Source organism: Channa argus, chromosome 17, assembly GCF_033026475.1.
Source record: "Channa argus isolate prfri chromosome 17, Channa argus male v1.0, whole genome shotgun sequence".
NCBI classification, from domain to species: Eukaryota; Metazoa; Chordata; class Actinopteri; order Anabantiformes; family Channidae; genus Channa; species Channa argus.
The window spans coordinates 11,909,816-11,928,734 of record NC_090213.1 but is presented as its reverse complement, the minus strand read 5'-3'; the positions used below and the strand labels follow the sequence as shown (position 1 = coordinate 11,928,734).

General features: G+C 37.4%; 3 protein-coding genes across 14 annotated transcripts in view; 1 reads left to right on the top strand and 2 right to left on the bottom strand.

Annotated features, from left to right (window-relative positions):
- The window catches only part of si:ch211-278j3.3 (E3 ubiquitin-protein ligase RNF19A), a 19,095-nt gene extending 15,207 nt beyond the window's left edge, over positions 1 to 3,888 (bottom strand). For all 10 annotated transcript variants that reach the window (XM_067481518.1, XM_067481521.1, XM_067481523.1 and 7 more), the window contains exon 1: positions 3,667 to 3,888. The gene's annotated coding sequence lies outside the window, so the exon portion shown is untranslated. The remainder of the gene's footprint in view (positions 1 to 3,666) is intronic.
- On the top strand, positions 3,875 to 16,477 carry znf513a (zinc finger protein 513a). 2 transcript variants are annotated; one of them, XM_067481527.1, is made up of 7 exons: positions 3,875 to 4,013; positions 5,242 to 5,362; positions 6,517 to 6,653; positions 7,838 to 7,972; positions 9,749 to 10,519; positions 10,631 to 14,821; positions 15,280 to 16,477. In XM_067481527.1, the coding sequence occupies exons 3-6, from the start codon at positions 6,614 to 6,616 to the stop codon at positions 11,578 to 11,580; spliced, it is 1,896 nt and encodes a 631-aa protein (XP_067337628.1). In that variant the 5' UTR covers positions 3,875 to 4,013; positions 5,242 to 5,362; positions 6,517 to 6,613; the 3' UTR covers positions 11,581 to 14,821; positions 15,280 to 16,477. The 2 variants fall into 2 exon arrangements, with proteins under 2 accessions (XP_067337628.1, XP_067337629.1); XM_067481528.1 differs by lacking the exons at positions 3,875 to 4,013; positions 5,242 to 5,362; positions 6,517 to 6,653; positions 7,838 to 7,972 and adding an exon at positions 7,976 to 9,021.
- The window catches only part of snx17 (sorting nexin 17), a 24,852-nt gene continuing 22,257 nt past the window's right edge, over positions 16,325 to 18,919 (bottom strand). For both annotated transcript variants that reach the window (XM_067481531.1, XM_067481532.1), the window contains exons 13-15: positions 18,820 to 18,894; positions 18,690 to 18,731; positions 16,325 to 18,526 (exon numbers count right to left, since the gene is read on the bottom strand). In XM_067481531.1, coding sequence (XP_067337632.1) covers positions 18,407 to 18,526; positions 18,690 to 18,731; positions 18,820 to 18,894 — 237 coding nt within the window. In that variant the 3' untranslated portion in view covers positions 16,325 to 18,406. The remainder of the gene's footprint in view (positions 18,527 to 18,689; positions 18,732 to 18,819; positions 18,895 to 18,919) is intronic.

Sequence of the window (18,919 nt, the reverse complement as noted above, 5' to 3'; positions counted from 1 at the left end):
CTATCTCACAGACACAGGTCTTTATTTTATCACTGAATAAAGCCAGTGATAAGCATTTATTGGTTACTTCCCTTCACAGATTTAAAAGATAATGTTCCTTTGAATTCTGGCTTCTAAACTCTGTCAGTCTCCGGTTGGAGATCTGTGGAAACTGGAAAAAGCAGCTCCAAATCGATATGCTCAGACTTTCCCATGTGTACTCCTCACAATCTGGCCTGAGTATTCTGGCATTGTTACTGATAACCATCATTATGTTAAATCAGATCATGAATCCATCAAAACATACAGGAATAAAGATTACACACATCCGTACACACACAAACACACAGACACAAAATGTTATTATGCACATTTGAATCATGTGGATACAGAAATGGGAATGGCAGAAAAAGCTTCTGGATGATGGTATGGCGTTTGTCTTCTATCACCAGTGGCTTTGGTACAAACAATGAATGTTAGAGATGACTGACTTCCAATCATAAAAAGCTAAACTAACATCACTAAAACAAAATAGGACCTTAGTGACCCACAAAACGTCAGCCATCTGAAGACATTTTGTTTAGATAGTTAGTGTAGCTACCAAACACTGGGAAAAACATTATTTTACAGAAGCCTGATTATCCACCAGACAGTTTAGCACCAATAATTTAGCTTACTTTTTTACATTTTACCTCGATTAAGATGTCGTAGATTTACTAAAGTGGTGTACCAAGCAAAAGTATTGTCTTCATACAGTATATGACTTAGGCTTTGCTTCAAATAATATGGGAAAACCATAGCCTGGGTTAAAAAGTTAATGGCATTCACTCCATCAATTAGAAAGTGCAACTACAGTGAGATACTATGTTACAGTATCTGTGCAATTCACACTAACAAATAAAATATCCAGAATAAAAGGTGAAAAAAATGATGATGATCATACATATCAGAGGTGTGATGTTCATTCCTCAGAATGATTATGTTAAGCAATCATTATGACCTCTCTCAGTATATTCAATGATAAGAGTGGGAGGGTTAAGTTAAAGTGGAAGTGTGCTCTGCTCTTTAATGCCCCTCAGACAGATGAGGGGACATAATTAATGACACGAAGAAGGATGCAGATGCTGCTCAGAAAGACGGATCACAGACGCCTATTACAGCTTAATGTTTTTCTTCTTGAATGAGTGTAACCTGTTTGTGTGTGTGTGTGTGAGTGTGTCAGTATACAGTGAACTGTGAAATGCTCCTGAAGCCAATGACACTTTTGACCTATCCTCTTTACACTCACCTTGATGTTTCTTGCTTGACTCACTCACTATCTAGACAGCTCTTGGCCACAGGGAATAAACAATCCAATAAAACCGCATTTACACAAATTCTTAAAGTGTCTCGAGCAAATACAGAGAATTAAAGAAAAATACAAAATCTGTCCAAGAAGTTTCCTTCTGTGTCACAGAAAAAATAACTTAGCCTCATTTCATGTGGAAATTGTAAATTAGTATTAGATTGAATTACCTTGAATGACTGTTTACATTAAGCAACGTGTCATATTTGCTCAGATGTGTATGAGAACTGGAGAGAGCGCATTTCTCAGAGGTACTGTAACTAGCCACACCGGCGGCAAAGGTAAAATATCCATCATGTTGAAATAGGCCCCACCGCAGAATGTTCAGAAAAAAAATAGCGCAATTTAGTCCTGAAAGACAAATTCTTTGTAGAATAGTTATTGGTATTTTTTTCCTGTAGGGGTTTTCCTTTATAACTGCCGAATGTGTTTGAAAACACATTTATTCAGCTTGTGTCTTTTTTACTTGCCCAATGAATTTATATTATAATGATAATTTACTGTATAGATGCTATCATTATTAATTCTGTCATTCACAATGTAGGAAGGAAAGGTGCCATAAATCACATATGTCTCCGCAGTGTGACTTTAACATAATGGCCTGCTAAAGCACCTCACAGTAGATTTTATAGCAAGCGAAAAAAATAACAAGAAAAATGGATGTTGTTAACTAAAACATTGCTCATAAGCAAAAGTGTTAACCACATATCTGAGCTTGATTTCACAGGAGCAACCCCTCATTTCTAATTTATTTCCAGGCAAAAGAAAAATTATTATTACATAAGATACAAAGGCTTTGACCAAGGTCGCATTTTCTTATATTCTGACCAGATTCAGCATCTTGATTGACACATTTCTCAGACAACAAAGACAGCATGCATCAAATGAAAAATAATACAGCTAAAAAAGTTTTAAAGGGCCCACACACCAATTTTTACACAAAAGCTAGCTTTTTTGCACTAGCAAATTGTATAATATTTTGCACAATCTGAAAAAATAACCCTGATGATGTCCGTGGGGTCATCTCATCTTGGTCTCTGGGAGGAAAGTTCAAACAAACATGATTACAAATGGATGATACAATGGTTTTGAAGTTTGACTCAGGAAACTACACTGCTGTTCTGGTTTTGATTAATCTGTGTTTGATCTGTATCTTGTAATTCTTACATGACCTTTGAGGAAGCGATGGCAGACCAACACATTTGACCTGCACAGATGTTTGGCTTTGAGTCAAACATATTTGAGATTAAATCTGACCTCTTTACATTGAAACCACAACGCAAATAAGCAGCCATGACGTTAATGAAAGTACAGTTTTTCTGACTTCCCAAGGGATTGCACATAGCCCATTGCACTCCTCTACATGAAATATCAATGACAGATGGGATTATTACACAATCAACATCTGCCCAACAGCGTTTTGAAATGCCAAGCAGGGAAGAAAGTATATTTTTCTGGATTTAGTTCTCTGGGTGAACCAAATAATTACAAACATATTAACTCCTCAGTTTGGAGACTTTTTTTCACTTTTTATCAAGCTGTTGCTATGCAGTCAGTGGATGAAAAAAAGGCAACCAGACTTGAACTAGATATTGACTCTACCTCAATTGAGGGAAACTTGATGATACCACCTTTTAAAAGATCTGTTCACTGGACACAAGCCCACATCAGCAATGCGGGTTTCAGAGTGTGACCTCAGCCTGCCCACATTTACTCTTGCACTGCGCGGCATCCCTGAACAAAACATTCAGTTTCTGTAGCATGTGGTGCTCAAAATTGAGTTTATTGACTTTTGCTAGCAAGCAGACAACTTTATGACATGCATATAACAATATAAGGGATTATGTATGAGACATGATATTACTTGAGCTTATATTTATATGGAATTTCATAACAATGCGACAGATCTATTTAATTTAAAACGCACTTATCCATTCGTTTTAACGTTATAGCCTACATGAAATAAGTATTATTCAGTCTATTATTTCACTGAACATATGAGCAGGCCGGAAGCTATAAATTGTAAAGGCAAGTGTAAATTAAAGGTTTTAAATCCGTCAAATCAAAGACAGGGATTCCATAATTATTTTAAAAAAAATGTTACACAATTCCTCAGCCCCATTTTTAATAATTTCAAGAAGGGGGTCTCTTCAGGGCATCAGTGCTATGGCAGGGAGTGGCATGTTTAATAGGCTATGTATTCGCATTCACCTTCACCTCTATGTAGCCTTTATGAACATGAATAATAATAGCACTGAATTCGTCTCAATGCGCATTGAAAAAATGAGCCCAGGCGGCAGATAAAACACACAATAACATCTGTTACGTAAACGGCATCTTACCTCTGTGTGCGGCGCCTTTTCCTTGCAGCGCACAATCAACAACTGGCTCCTCCTCCCCTTGAGGAGCAAACAGTAGCACGGAAATCTTCCTCCTGTCTGCTCCTCGTTACTGCTGCACAGAAAACATATCTGAGCGAGAAATAGAGCTGCATAGAGGTTGGATAAAAGTCCGAGGGAGAGTCGATGGGAGGAGATACGCGCTGGTGAGAGCATTCCCACCCTCCACAGCAGCAGACGGATGGCTTTGAGGCGCGGCGGCCTGAGGGGTGGTACACTGCAGTGACAGGAACCAATGAGATGACGCAAATCTCCTATTCATAAATGCTCATTCCGATGAAATCACAAAGGTCATAATGTTTTTATGTTTAACCCCACAACTACATGGTGCCTTTACGCGATTGTTCTTTAATCAATTTAATAGGCAGGCGTTTATGAAAGGTTGTGACATTGGTTCCAGCTAAACTCACTTCAGAGAGCCTAGAACTCATACGTCGTTGGAAACGTTAAATGTAGAATTTAGCCTATACAACTTATATTTTTTTTTAGGTTAGACTGGTTTTAAGTTAAGCCCTATTAATGCAGCTTGTGTGCGTGTGCACATGTTGGTTTACAACGATGGGGGCCTTTAATATTTTATAAAGCGCACACATAAACACACACAAACACATAAAGGGTTGGACCTGCAATTGTACCCAGCAATGATGATTATTATAATAGGGATGTTTCAGTTATTGCCTAAATGAACTACAAATATAATCATGCAGTGAGGACAGTAACCGGAAATTATTTTCGCGAACGGAAACACCTAACAAAATGTATTCAATTGAACCAAGATGCAGCTTGTCAGCAACTATGCAACGTACGGTAAACGCCTAAGACCTTCATGATAAAAGCAGAAAATCCAGAGCAATTTCAAAAATCTTTAAAATGTTGTAATTTACTATCTCATTGTGGTTATCTCAGGTAGCTTTTTACAACTGCAGCTAATTTAAAACGTTTGCAAAAAAAACTATGACATATTTCATGATATATCATCACAAGAACAAAGTCGCATAAGAAGTACGAACATATAAATACATAACCAAATTAAACGTGTATTGTTAAAAACATGACAAATTTTCCTTAACTTCACTAGCACATGATGTTCTGTCTTAAAAGGTAGAAACGTGTTAAAATAGAAAAAAAAACAAAAAACAAAAACACGTGTGTGAGCTGTAATTTACCATAGTCCACAAACATGAGCAATTTCTACTTATGAAAATATATGATTTTAAAATTGCAAAATGCAGTCTTTGTAAACATTGTAAATCAGACACCTTTAAATTATTTTAATCTTGTAGTCCCCGCTAAATAAATGCATAAATTAAGTCTAACAAAGTGTTTGATGTTTTCTGCTGAGTTTAATGTTAAGGGTTAATAACATTAACCCTAACCCTAAAAGAGGCAATGACGGTTTTATTCTGAAGGATTTCGGCCGGAAGTCTTGTTATTGTTGCTGCTGCTGGAGGAAAGGCGACTCTGAAAATCAATTAAGTTATGAAAAATACCATTAATTGCCTTTCTTTGTCACCGCAGCTCTTGAAGAAATGGCGGATCTCCAGACGTTGTTCAGTTGAAGAACAGCGCTTCACCTCTAATGGCGTATATACAGACGATAAAACGTTTCTCCACCGACAGGAATATTTTTGTGTTATAGGTAAGTTAGCCTGATGGCTAACTAGTGAAGCTGACATTAGCTGCACGGCTAATTTAGCCGTAGGTTAACGTTTTAGCCACAGCTATTTTTTTGTTTTACTGAAGGTGGCACTTGTCACTCATTACTACGTGCTGTTGAGGATGCGATTTGAAAAACCACTCGTCAGGTTACGAGACGTCACTTTGTTTTTGTTTTTTACAAATGTTGCTCAAGCGTCCTGTTGTGCAGTGATAACATTAGCTGTAAGCTAGGACATGTTTCTGCTTCGTTAGCCCTTTTTGCTAAATTAGCTTGGTGGTTGGTTAGGCTATATGAAAGTGTAGTTTTTGATTGTTTACACAATACAAACACGAGACCGTAGACTCGCATGTCATTCGTGTTATGTAACTTGACAACATAGAGACGTAGAGAATTTACTTAACGCATGTGTATCAGATTATAATGGTGGCTAAGTTTGTTAATTAACTACACGAATATCCTCCTTTATCTGGCTTCGTAGTATACAGATCAGCATTAGACTCTTTGATTTATGTGGCATTTAATTGGCTTAGTTTTATGTAGATACACGGGTTAAAAGACGTGAAGTATGAAAATCCCCCCGTGATACAACAAAATTACTAGATTAGCTGTGTAACAGTCTGTTATTTACTGTTTTCATGACACAGTCACAGCCTCACATGTGTCACTCTGTTGTCCATCTTTAAATGTTTGTAGATTAAATGGATTATGGTTAGTGAAATATTTGTTCCTCTTTTTGTAGGGAGACTGTGAAGCTCAAATTGGGTTTAGATAACCTAGCAAAAACTAACAAAAAACAAAAAAGAAATAAATCTGCAATAATTGTAAGTCTTTATTTTAAGTTCACTTTCCTCAGGTTTCAGGGATCAGTATTTGCTGCTTTTGTAGTCTTCTATAGTCTATCTTTCTAGGGTTTTGAAATTTTGGTCAGAGTAGAAACAGTTCAAGAATGTCACCGTGAGCATTAAATGTACTAAAAAATATATATTTAAATATTTCAAAATATTTAGCCTACTAATTGACAGCTACTGTAGCTGCAGCCCTTCCATCATACTGACATAAACTCTCCTATGTAATTAATGCTGATTTATTCCTTAAATCTCGAGATGTATGTGTCTTGCATTTTGTGTCTATAGAAATACTTAAGGATTTCTTCCAAAAGCATAAGAATGAGCTGATGGTTGGGGAAGTCTGCAAGAAGACATCACAAAAAAGAGAGAGGCTAACTGGAAGATGCCAAGAAAAAAACAACAGAATCCACAGCCAGTCAAGTGTAAGTAGTCATAGGGTTGTTTCTGACAGCGACACCATTTAAACTTTGAACTATGATTACCATGTGTGTCCCCCTAGATCTGGACACCAAGCATAGCTGGTAGAATCAACAATGACCCACTGACTTTGTTGTAACAAAGAGCTTTATATAGAACTTAAGCTGTTGTAGCCCCCACTAATAACGCTTGATCTTCTCACTATGCATAGATACTCAAGCCGTCATACTTCAGAGAAAGACTGTATATGTATTTATTTGACAAACCCACTAAAAAGTCATGCTAGCTAAGGAGATGTGATCATCACTGCCATTTGCACTGACTCACTTTGTTAATGTGTTTCGATTTTTTTATAACCACTTTAAGCAAGTAATTCTTCAACCCATTAAATGTCATTAAATTGATCTAAATTAAGGTGCAGATTTATTTAAAAGACATCCTACTCACTTATAATATACTTGTCTGTCATTAAGTCACCTACTATAATGACCAGTAGATGGTAGCATAGGGTGGGTAATAAAGCCAGAAAAGACTGCTGAGCAACAATGTCCTTGAGTTGGCCTAAAAGTTGTTTTCTGAAGAGAGACAGCTGTTTGATGAGAGACCAAGTTAGTATTTTAGGCCTCATTAGCTGTAACTGCAGTAAAAGAGCTCCATCTGTCAACTTTTAGCAGTTCATATTTTGTATATACAGTGTTGTTTGTTCTTTGTAAAGCAGTAAATTAGAAAAGTCCTTACAATATATCTGACCTTTCACCTTAACAGCTGCAGTTAAACAAATGGATTGTTGATTTAAAATGTTTGTTTTTTTTTTAGAAGAAATACAGACTAATTACTGATGACCTAAACAGTTTTATTTCCTTGGCAGTTTTATTTCTGCATAGCTATTTTTGATTTTATGCTTTACTTTTATCTTATTGAAGTTTTAATATTTGCTCTTAACATTTGTTAAAATATACACAAATGTTTTTTTTTCTCCAGTACATTATTCCCATCAAGCTACAGGCAATTCTGCTGGTTGAAATGTTTTAACTCAATAACAGTCTGCTTTATGTATCAGTGCAGTGAGAGTTAATCTTCAGCAGTGAAGTATTTTTCCAAATAATTAATAAATTGCCCTGATTATAACTTGTAGAGAAGTTGTAGTAGTCATTTAATGTTGCTGATTAAATACTTTCTGTGAATGTAGTGGATTCTGAAGATGGTGTAGCCATTGAAGCTCCAGGAACACTCACCTTAGACACAGACTTTCTTCTGGGACAAGACCTTGAGTTTGATGATCATGATCATGACAACAAAATTCTAGGCCTGGAAAAGTTCTCAGGTTTGTAATGCCTTTATTTATGATTAGGTGTGGAAGCCTTTAATATTTCATCAGTAGATAATGCAGTGCCATTTGTTGTTGCTGTAATAATAGCATATGTGCATGATGTACAATCATGGTCAGTGCTAAGATTGTGATTAAAGGGAAAAGCTAGCTGTGTTTCACCAGCTTATGGTTGCTAACATGAAAAAAATGCTCACCATAAATATTGTTTATTCAGCTGCTTGTGTATATCAGTTTTCTGTATATTTCGATTACATCTGATATTTGGTGAATGTGTCTGTTAATTACACTATGCAAAGGGAATGTGAGAATCACAATATAGTACATTTCACAGTTTAAACTACTTTTACTTGGAATGAAAGAGGACTTGTAGGTTTTTGTTGTTTGTTTCTAAGTGATGAAGTGTAGCCCATCTGCAACCGTGAAAGAAATTGAAGTACCAGCTCATATTTCCCAGTATGGTTCTTTGTCAGAGAGATTGCTCTGAAAAATGGAAAAGTAGTGAAAGGAGCTGAGACACCATTATTATATAAGGGTCATAAAAATGGGACCATTACCATCAAGAACATCATTATAAGAAGGCATTTATTCGTCATCATCATCACCATCATCATCATCATCTGCTGCCTCTGCTTCTGCTCAAACTACCTCACTGCCATTATCATTTCCCCCTCATCATCATCATCATCATCAACCCTCATCATCATTACCATCATCATCAGCAGCAGCAGCCTCACCATTATAGTCATCATCATTATCATTAGGGTTGGTAATCACCCACAAGGGTTTCCACGGGGCAGGATAAAAGGGCAGCCTTGACTCTCTCCTCACATTCTGCCTCGGCATCTCTGAAGGAAGGTGTGTTTTGTCTGGCTTGTTCGCTTTCTGGAGAACTGACTGAAGCTGGCAAGTGCTGTGTTTTGAAGTCTTGGAAGTTTTTCTTTCTACCCTTTGGGAAATTAATTTTCTTCTGTGTCTTTTTGTTATCTAAAAACCTCAAGTGACATAACAACAACTAAATTGCAGTTGACCTTGCTGGTAGAACGGTGAGTATCACCTCCAGTGTTCGTCTTTCTTTTTTCCTGAAGAGAAAGAGTCTTACCGCTTAGTTACCGTTTTTAGTGTGATACATTTTCAATAACTTGTGTGTATTGCTGGTTGTGTTCTGTTTTCTATTTGTCAGATGGTTTTGAGCATTTTCATCATTCAGTGTGATTTTTTTTTTTAGAAGGTACTGTGCTTTTAGGTGTCTTACAGCCATGTTTAACTATAAAATAGTCTGCCTTTGTTGGTGTAAAAGTCTTAATTTTTAATTTTGAGTTTGTCTCCAGTCACCACACACCTCTCAGCCAATCCCATACCTCCTCTGTAATATCAAATTACCAATGATGGCTTCATTTCATTTCAATTCATTCAATTTATTTTGTTAAATAATCACAGGTTTAGTGATTGAATTATTTGCCAAGATGTCAGTTTTTTTTTTTTTTTGCTGTTGTTGTAATGTTTTCTTAATGTTTCAGATTCCTGTTTTACATCTGCTCTCTATATTTGGTCATATTACTGTACTCAGCACTGAGATCTCCTACACATTCTGCATCTGAGGGAGATTACCTGATTGTATATGGTTTTATACTCCATATTAGAGAGAGGGCACTTATAGATAAACAGCTTGTCACATGTAAATTAAATAAATAGTAGTACAAATGTGCTCTACTTTGTCATCCACCGAGACTAAATTGTGTCTCAATGTTATGATTGTCATGCCCTGTACAGAAGTAGCTGCTGAGATTGGTTTCTCGGTGTATCCTCTGGGTGATGAAGAGAGTCCTACCTACAGCCAGCTCAGCATGGAAAGTGAAACCGATAACTCTCGCAGCACAACTGACAACGGGAGGGAAGAGGAGGGCAGAGCGACCCAATCGGAGGCTAGTTTTCCTCCCTACCTGTCCTGTAGGGGCTGTGGCCAGCTCCGTGATGAGCCTCTGGGACCTGGCATAGACCTTGTTGGTCCGTACTGCCTTAGGTGCTGTAAATCCTCCAGGGAAGCCAAAAGTACAGACTTCTGTTCGACCTATGAAGGCATCAGCGGCATTCGCTCAGGTTCCCATTCACAGCTTGATGATGAAGGGGTGGGAAACGAGTTGGGGGACAAAGCACTGACAACTGAGGACAAATTGCCCAAACTGCACTCATGTCATCTCTGTGGCTTCTCCTCACGCTACGCCAACCATGTAAAGCGGCACATGAAGACACACAATGGGGAGAAGCCCTTTAACTGCCCCCTGTGTACTTATGCATCAGCCCAGCTGGTGAACCTACAGAGACACCTGCGCATTCACACCGGGGAAAAACCCTACAAATGTGACAGCTGCAGGTTTGCCTGCAGCTCCCTTGGTAACCTCAAGAGGCACCAGCGTATGCATGTGCCCTCTGCAGGAGTGGGACAAGATGCTTTACCACGACACGCAAGTGGTCAAAACAGTTTGAAAAGGCATTTGACTGGACAGAGACCCGCTGGGGAAGAGTCTGGTGCTTCTGCCAAGGGTATGTATGGTTATATAAATGATTTACCTTTTCTCTCTAACTACTATTTTATTGTGTAAGTCATCATAATCAATTATTTAGAGTAACCTTATATTTCATCTTTTTGTGAAGTTTCTGAGGTTGCAAGGCCAACGTCAAACCTGACTTTGGGTGTCCAGAACAATAACTACCTATCAGCCTTTGACGGTTTAAAGGGAGCATCGCCGCCACCCATTCCACCCTCTAACCCAGCTCCTGGCCACCCCTTGCTGGAGAACACAGACAGTGGCAGCAGCAATGCAACCAGAGGGAGCATTGCAGATGGTGCTGCTCTCCCCCCTTCACTTTTCCCGTTTACTTGTCGGCTGTGTGGCATTGTCCTAGAAGATGAGGATGGCTCCTCAGCCCAGATTTGTGCCAAGTGTACCCTCGAAATGCTGACGAAAGACTCTTCTTCTTCTCCAAACAGCCCTGGCGAACGCAGCGACAAGGTGTATACCTGTGCAGCATGCCCCTTTCTCACGCACTATCCGAACCACTTGGCACGGCACATGAAAACTCACAGTGGTGAGAAACCGTACAAGTGCCCACAGTGCGACTATGCCTCAGCGCACTTTGACAACCTCAAACGCCACCACAGAGTGCACACAGGCGAGAAACCTTATAAGTGCCATTTGTGCGATTATGCCTGTGGGAACCTGGCCAATCTGAAACGCCACCAGCGGGTGCACTCAGGGGCCAAACCCTTCCAGTGTGCTGTGTGCAGCTACAGCTGCAACCAGAGCATGAACCTGAAGCGGCACATGCTTCGGCACACTGGAGAGAAGCCGTACAAATGTCAGGAGTGTGGCTACACTACTGGTCACTGGGATAATTACAAGAGACACCAGAAGAAACACGGCCTGGCCACCGATGGCTGGGTCAAAGTACCAATGACTGCAAATGATGAAGAAGAAGATGTAAGGAAAGGAATGGGAGTTGGCGTTCAAACACACAGGAAAGAAACAGGGGTTGATATGCAGTATATGTCTCGGGAGGGAGGGCAGGCAATACACCCATGCTACAAACTTGAGATGGTATAAAATTTAACTCAGCAGAACTAAGCTACCAGCAACATTTTTTTTTAATCTTCACAGAGCCTATATATTGTTTTAGTGTGTGTTTGTCTTTTGGTGTTTTGTCAGACGTCTTCAGAGGCTGCTATTTGTTTATTTGTAGAATATCGCACAACTACGAAAAACAGTTCTGAATATTTTGATGCCTTTCGGAATAAGGTGGACAAGTCTGTTCAGAGTTTGTCTTCTACTCTACTGTTACTGTTTGTGTCAAGACATTGTCATACTGTTTCAGACTTATTAGATTTCATTTCCCCTCAAACTACAAAACATACCTGGTTTTTCAATCTAGAGCAAAGAACACTACCAAATTCCAGTGCATGGAACCAATGCACATATTTGCCTGAGTAAATGGACTGCACTGTGCAGTTTTTTTACAAAATAAAATTGTATTAGTAATAGTAAATACTATTTAAAAGTACCAAAATTAAATGTACATGACTTGAATGTTAGGTATTTACTGATTTATTTCATTCCATACTGATCAGTTACAGGACAGGAAGGAAAAGGTTTACCTTTGGGTTGATGAATGACAAAAATCAGTAAATATAAATACAATTTCAAATACATGCTGCATTTACTAGATTATGTCCCTAACACTACACAATGCAGTTTTAAGTAAGGATGGGTATTGTGCTTTTTTTGCATTTGGACACATGCTTTGGTAATCACATGTCTTCACAATAGGCATTATCTGACATACTGCTACTAGCAAAATGCTATTTAAAAGGACTTTAATTTTTTTTTAAAGCTTGATAAATTGTATCAGTTGGGTAAAGACAACCTATCCTCTGTCTTTAATTGTACTGTAGGTTTTGTTAAACCCCTCAGGATTATAAAATGCTATTTGGAATGTTAAAGTATTTGCAAAGAAAATAACATTGCATTTTAAACCTAAAATTCCATGGTCAAGCATTTTGAAAAGTCTCAAATTTTGAATTATTAAAGCACAATCTACGCACACAGTGGAATTTGGAAGGTTAAAGAATAAAATGTGGGGGAAAACAAAACGTTGACCTTTCAGATTAACAAAATTACAAAAGAGCATGTTGATCAAAATGTCTACACACTTGCTCTATGTAACTAATACAGTTTTGAAACTTCTTTGAGGCAGATGAAATCATCTCCATTTTGATCACTGTTTATTGTTGACTGTGAAATTAGCCCATGTTTGTGTTTTTCTTTATACTTGAAAATAAGATGACTATTAGTAGGCATGTGAGTATGTAATAGTTGTTTTATTTTTCTAATGTGGCTTCAACACAATGCTAATAGTGCATACTTTAATATATAGAAATGTTTATTATTATTTTGAATGTGCCATTTAGTTACCGTGGGAAGAATACTGGGGACTGTGATTGAAGTTTAATATCTGTTAATAACTATTATATGCAAGTAAAATATTTTCAGGTCGCCAATTTGCTGGGACACATTGGAGCATTGAAGGCATTGATAAGTACTGACATCGCTCAAGTGTCCATTTTTGTCCTTATGCAGTGTCTCATAAATGCCTTAAGTGAGGATTTTGAAATAAAAGTGGGATTAATTTCATTGATTGTCAGACATCAGACTGTTTCTCATTTTTTCTGAGATTGTCATATTTTTACATACTAGAAGATGCAGTACAGTGTATCCAGATTTAGCTTTGCTGAATAACTCCAATAATTTTGCCTAGAACAGCATTTTGCAACGTGCCAATTAAATGGGCAACTTGTAATGACACAATGATACAAATCCACCAAATTATTTGTGTCTTTAGGTTAATTGCTTTGGTTTAACAGGGTATCTTATTTCAGCAGGCAACTGGAGCTGCACTTTGTCTATTCAGAAACAAATTGCAGACAGCTAGTAAAGCTGGTCACCAATGTCAAATTCTTCAAAGTTAGTGATAAGACGGTAAGAACAGTAGATCGTTGATGGTAAATGTTAGACTTGCGTTACAGGTCGAACTTAAATACAACTTCAAAGGTTGGTGCTGCACCACATCAGCTGGATAAGTGATTAAGCATTTGATTGTGTTGACGCCAAAGAGGAGTGTTACAGCTGTTTTCTGCTGCGTCCAAGTTGCCAAAACAAAGCTATTTTTCCTAGTCTCAAGTCCCAGAAATGACAGAATATGAGATTGGAGGTGACATTCAGGTATATGGAGCCTAACTGACATCTTGACATTGATGTCTGTACAGCATGTTAGATAGTTACTGTAGGAAAATGTTTCACATGTGTTTGTTTGTACAAAAAGTTACTGGTGGCAAATCCGAGCATTAAAAATCTCCAGATGGTCCAGAACACCGAGGATTCTTACTAGAACTAGGAAGTTCAATCACATTACACCTGTCCTCACATCACTCCATTCCTATGAAAGTCAGGTCAGATTTTAAGGTACTTCAATTGATTTATAAAATTTTAAGGCAAATCACCAGCATATCTATCTGACCTTTTTATCCCATATGTTCCATTTCGACTCCTCCGCTGTCAGTCATCCCGTCTATTGTGTATTCACAGAGTTAAGAAACGATCAGCTGTTTGAAGACCTTTTCATGTCGTGCTCCCCTCCTTTGGAATAATCTTCCTCTCTCTATTTGACTGTCTAAAGTCTTTTCAAATTTGACCAAAAATCCTTTTATACGCTTCCACTTACAGCTAAGGACAGGTTGTCACCTTTACTGCATGATTTATTGTTTCTGATATATTGCTTTTATTATTATGTACATCTTATTATTTTGCTTTCATTATGGTGTACATTTTATTTTATTATTGCTTTTATTCCTTTCTTATCCATTGTTTTTTTTTTGTTTGTTTGTTTTATTGTTTTTTAAGTTTTCTGCTCATAGGTATTTTCTGGCGTGTGACTGTTGTACAGCACTTTGAGACGCTTGTACATGAAAGGTGCTATAGAACTAAAGGGTATTTTTATTATTATTATTATTATTTTTATTATTTCATAGGTTTTACAGTCAGGTGACCTGACGCTACGCTCTGATTGGCAGCTTTAGGTTTCTCCACAGGAAGCAGACAGCAACGTCTGGAGCCGATGGACATGGATTCTGACGTCCTGTAACAGGGCAGTTGTTATTGTCACTAAAACATTTTTACTGGGTGTTCACCAAAAGAAAATGAGGAGAAAGGAGGTGGGATTGAGCTTTACATCAGTTACTCACCAGCTTTGTGACAGAGTTAGCTAACGTTCGCTAACTGGAGGCAGTGGACAGTAAGTAAAGCTTTTCATTAATGTTTGTTTCCATTTCAAAGTTCCAGGGCGACATTACCTAAAAGATCATAATAATTCTACCCTAAACCATTGAGACAGTGTTTTGAGGCAATTTTTTAAATCTTCAGACGGTTGACGTTAACTGGAGGTCATTTTAAAAAAAATTAAGAGTTTCTGTTTTTCCTGCAAAATGTGGCATTTTTAGCTTTATTTGTTCTGTTATCTGTCATTGTCCAAGATGCACTGAACTTTATCTGTATGTTAAGTCTTGTCCGAAACAAATTATTAACCTGCTGTAACATTAACATACTGTGTACAGTTGGCAGCTTTAGTTAGCTAATATTTTAAATTAGTTTCAAAATTTATAAACTCAGCAACGTAGGGGCTGTAAACAGAACTCGTCTATCAGTCTTTAATAATATTACTTGCTTCATGATCTTTATGTTCTGTGATACCAGACTGGGACACACCACGGAACACCCGTCCTTCACATACCATCTGCCCACGATCCTCAGCACCTCACCATGACCACAGCTGCTTTTTTTTTTTTTAAACCTTGGAAAGAATTTAAACATTTTTGAGAAACACCAGGACAGACTGAATACCATGGCTAAGTCTCACCTTAAAAGTACTGTTACTGGGTCGTGTTCAGCAAGGTCACAGAGATTTGATTTGTGTTGAGATGGTTTGATCATTTTTTAGTTGTAAAAGGACACTAAGTTTTACAAGATACTACATTGATTTAGAGCAAATGTAAGGTCTTGAAATGTCTGGTGGCTAATTGATTTCTCTTTTATTTCAATTCTTTGAGTTTTACATATTCCACTGTTTTGTATGTTGTTAGGGATTTTGAATGGTGTTGGTTTAAAGGTGTCCTGAGTTTTGAAATTGTGGATATTAAACCCAGATTGAGCTCAGATTCATTGATTTTTGGTTAACAGTTGCTTTATCAGTACGTTTGGTAAGCTAAGGATACTTTTTTTTGTAGTTTATCATCCCCAAACATGCATCCCCTCATAAAATCTTTTTGCACCAGATGCCACTGGCTGGTACAAAGGTTGTCCACTAAAGGACAGTGGCAGTGATGAGTTCTTATGCTGTCACAATGTTACATTTTTATGTAAAAACTAAAAATTGATTTTTAAATTGGTTGGAATAAGTTATAAATAGATTTATAAAATTTCTAATTGCATATAACAGTTTATTCCCACCATTTGTGATAGAGCTTTTTCAATAGAGAGAGTTTGACTTGTTCAATTAGTCAAAACACATTACTGTACATAGAACACAGGCTTTTTTTAAAAAACGTATAACACAATGTTCTTAATGTCTCAAGTCTCCTGTGTTTTTAATAAGTCTGCTCATGACTGCTCTTCAGAGTAAAATTCATGGCGTATTACATGGCAGGTCCTCAAAGCTGCTGCTGCAAATAAACGTGAGAGTAGTGCAGAGCTGTAATGAAATGATTACTAAAGTGGACCATTAACTGACAACCGAAAAGCACAAGATCACATATTTTCAGAGTTTATTTTAGCATCATGACAAAATGTCACTGACCTTGCTACTAAAAATCAAAATGAAAAGTAGTAAAATGAATCAGTACAATCTTCCTGAAATCCTTCCTAACATTAAAAAGGGTGATTAAAAAAAAAAAAAGCACTTGTACTGTCACGTGTAATTTGGCACCTAACTATTAACACCCAGGAGCTTGCAGCTTCCATGTACTTGGTAATGACAGGACTTAAAAAAAAAAGACAAATACTAAGAAAGTCCATATCTCTGCTAAACTAAAAACAGAGAAGACTTACTGTAGTGAAAGAGTAGGACACTTAAACTGGATACATTTTTACAGTTTTGCCTTCTAGTGTGTAAAGATGTTAAGTTTGGTATTGATCTACATAGACAGGCTTCAAAACATACCGATATGCTCTCTGATAACTCTTTGAAACACATGAAGCTAATAGCACTTAAAAACAAATAGAATGAAATGTCTTCATAAGCACTGGGATATGTTCATTTTGTTGCCTGCCCACCATGAACTTTATTTACTCCAGCAATTGTGATCACATTAGCAACCTTTTCAACCAAATCCTCTGAGATGATTGGCACAATGTACCTACAAATTACAATGACCTGAAGCACCAAAGAATGTGCCCCCAAAAATCATCACTTGCCCAAAAACAATACAAAGAAAATCAGATGCAAAATTTGTAAACACTTAGCATTTCAACTAAAAATCCCCCAAACATTATGTAAACATAATCAATGTTAGTCCATTTCAATTTGTTGTTTTATACAGCTTAGATTACATTTGATTAGAATAAGCTATTAGCAAATGTTCAGAATACTTAATTGCATGTACATATTATAAAAAAAAGTGACACTGTCATAATTTTATGTTTACTTTGTGCAAAATGCTTTAGTATAAAGTATAATTATAATTTGGCATTTATGAGAAACCTTAAAAGATTTGGTTAAAAAAAAAATAGATGGATTTACAAGACCCCCTTGGAAAAAAACAAACAAACAATGTTTAATATTCATATTCAATCTTTCACTCAAACCTTCATCTCCACCTGTAATACTGTGCAAAATGATGGGTTCAGCAAGTGCAACCAGCTCAGCCAAATCAACTATCAAATTCTGCAAGATTCTGGGTACCGCCAGCTGAACCCAACTTCTATTTGAAATTTCAACTAATGTATGGAATGACAAGGACTAACCCACCAGGCAAAAGAAAAAGTAAAAGTTAAGGCATCAGACTATTTCTAAAGGCAGTATGAGTGACTGTGCCTCAACCATCAGCTGACAACACCACTGGTATCTTGCTAAAAGATTCACTGACTTGGCACTAGAATAGCACAAAGAGGAGAACTAACAGTATAAAAACGTGACCATTTGGTATATAGCCAAGCCAAACGTTCATCATCCATACAGTTAAGCAGATGGTTTACATGTTTGAGAGCAATTTCAGTACTTTGACTGGACTCAGACTTATTTTGAGAACTATTTATGTCCAGTTCTGCTGTATTGTCACTAGTGCCAGGTCTGAACTAAACATTTGGCTATCTAGTTGAAAATGAACATGCAGCCACTGGAGGAAGAATCTACAGGATCTACTAAGTTTTCTTTATATAGTTTATAATAAATTAATGTACTATGTTGTACCTCAAAGATTTAACTGCAACACAGAACTTTACATATACTGTTGATGAATCAGTAATTCACGTGAATGAAACAAAACTAGGATCTTGTCAGTAACACATAGGACACATCCCTATTCACGTACCTGTAGCTTTACATGCTATATGTCGTATGCTGCCACAAGTCTAATAGCACAGGGAGAAAGCTTCAATTGAATATAATTATTGGAACCAAAATGAAAATTAAGATGAACTTTTAGAGTCTAAAATAAAAGACACTGTCAAAGATCAAATAAGAGCTTAAAGCAGCATTTTCTCCAGGAAGAAGCTACAATCTCGCAGAATGTGACGTGTGTTTGTGGTCCGCTTGGCTCAGCTCAGCTCGTAATCTGTCCCAGTTGTTGACAGTGAAAGGAAGAGAGAAGAATGGGAAACTGGAGGATTACAAGTCATCGTCCCCGATTCCCTCGAAAGCATAGTTGCCATGGAAATCATTGCCGCTGATGTCGTTTGCAGAGTTGGAGGCGCTGATCCCTCGGAGGGACACTGAGCTCAGCTTGGTCTGTACAAAATAGTCAAATGTTGAATTAGCACAGAACTGACAATGGTTCACTACAATATGGTAAAGTTTCTGGGAACACGTTCTCAGCCTAAATCATTCAGCTGCATTTTTATTTCTTTTATAAATACAGAATACACCACAACAAAATATATCAAATACTTACAGAGAGTTTGACAACTTGTTCACGGTTTGGATCGGGGGAATCCTGCAACCCAAAAGACATTTGCAGATGAAGGATACTGCACCAAAGATAAATGAAAAACCAACTTATGGCATTCTATACACTGTCATACCAGTAGAGGAGGAGATTTCACAGCTTGCTGACTGTCTGCCCGGTGGATGGAGCCGTTGTGTCTTTTCCTCAGCATCTTGAAGTTGACAGCAGTCAAGAAA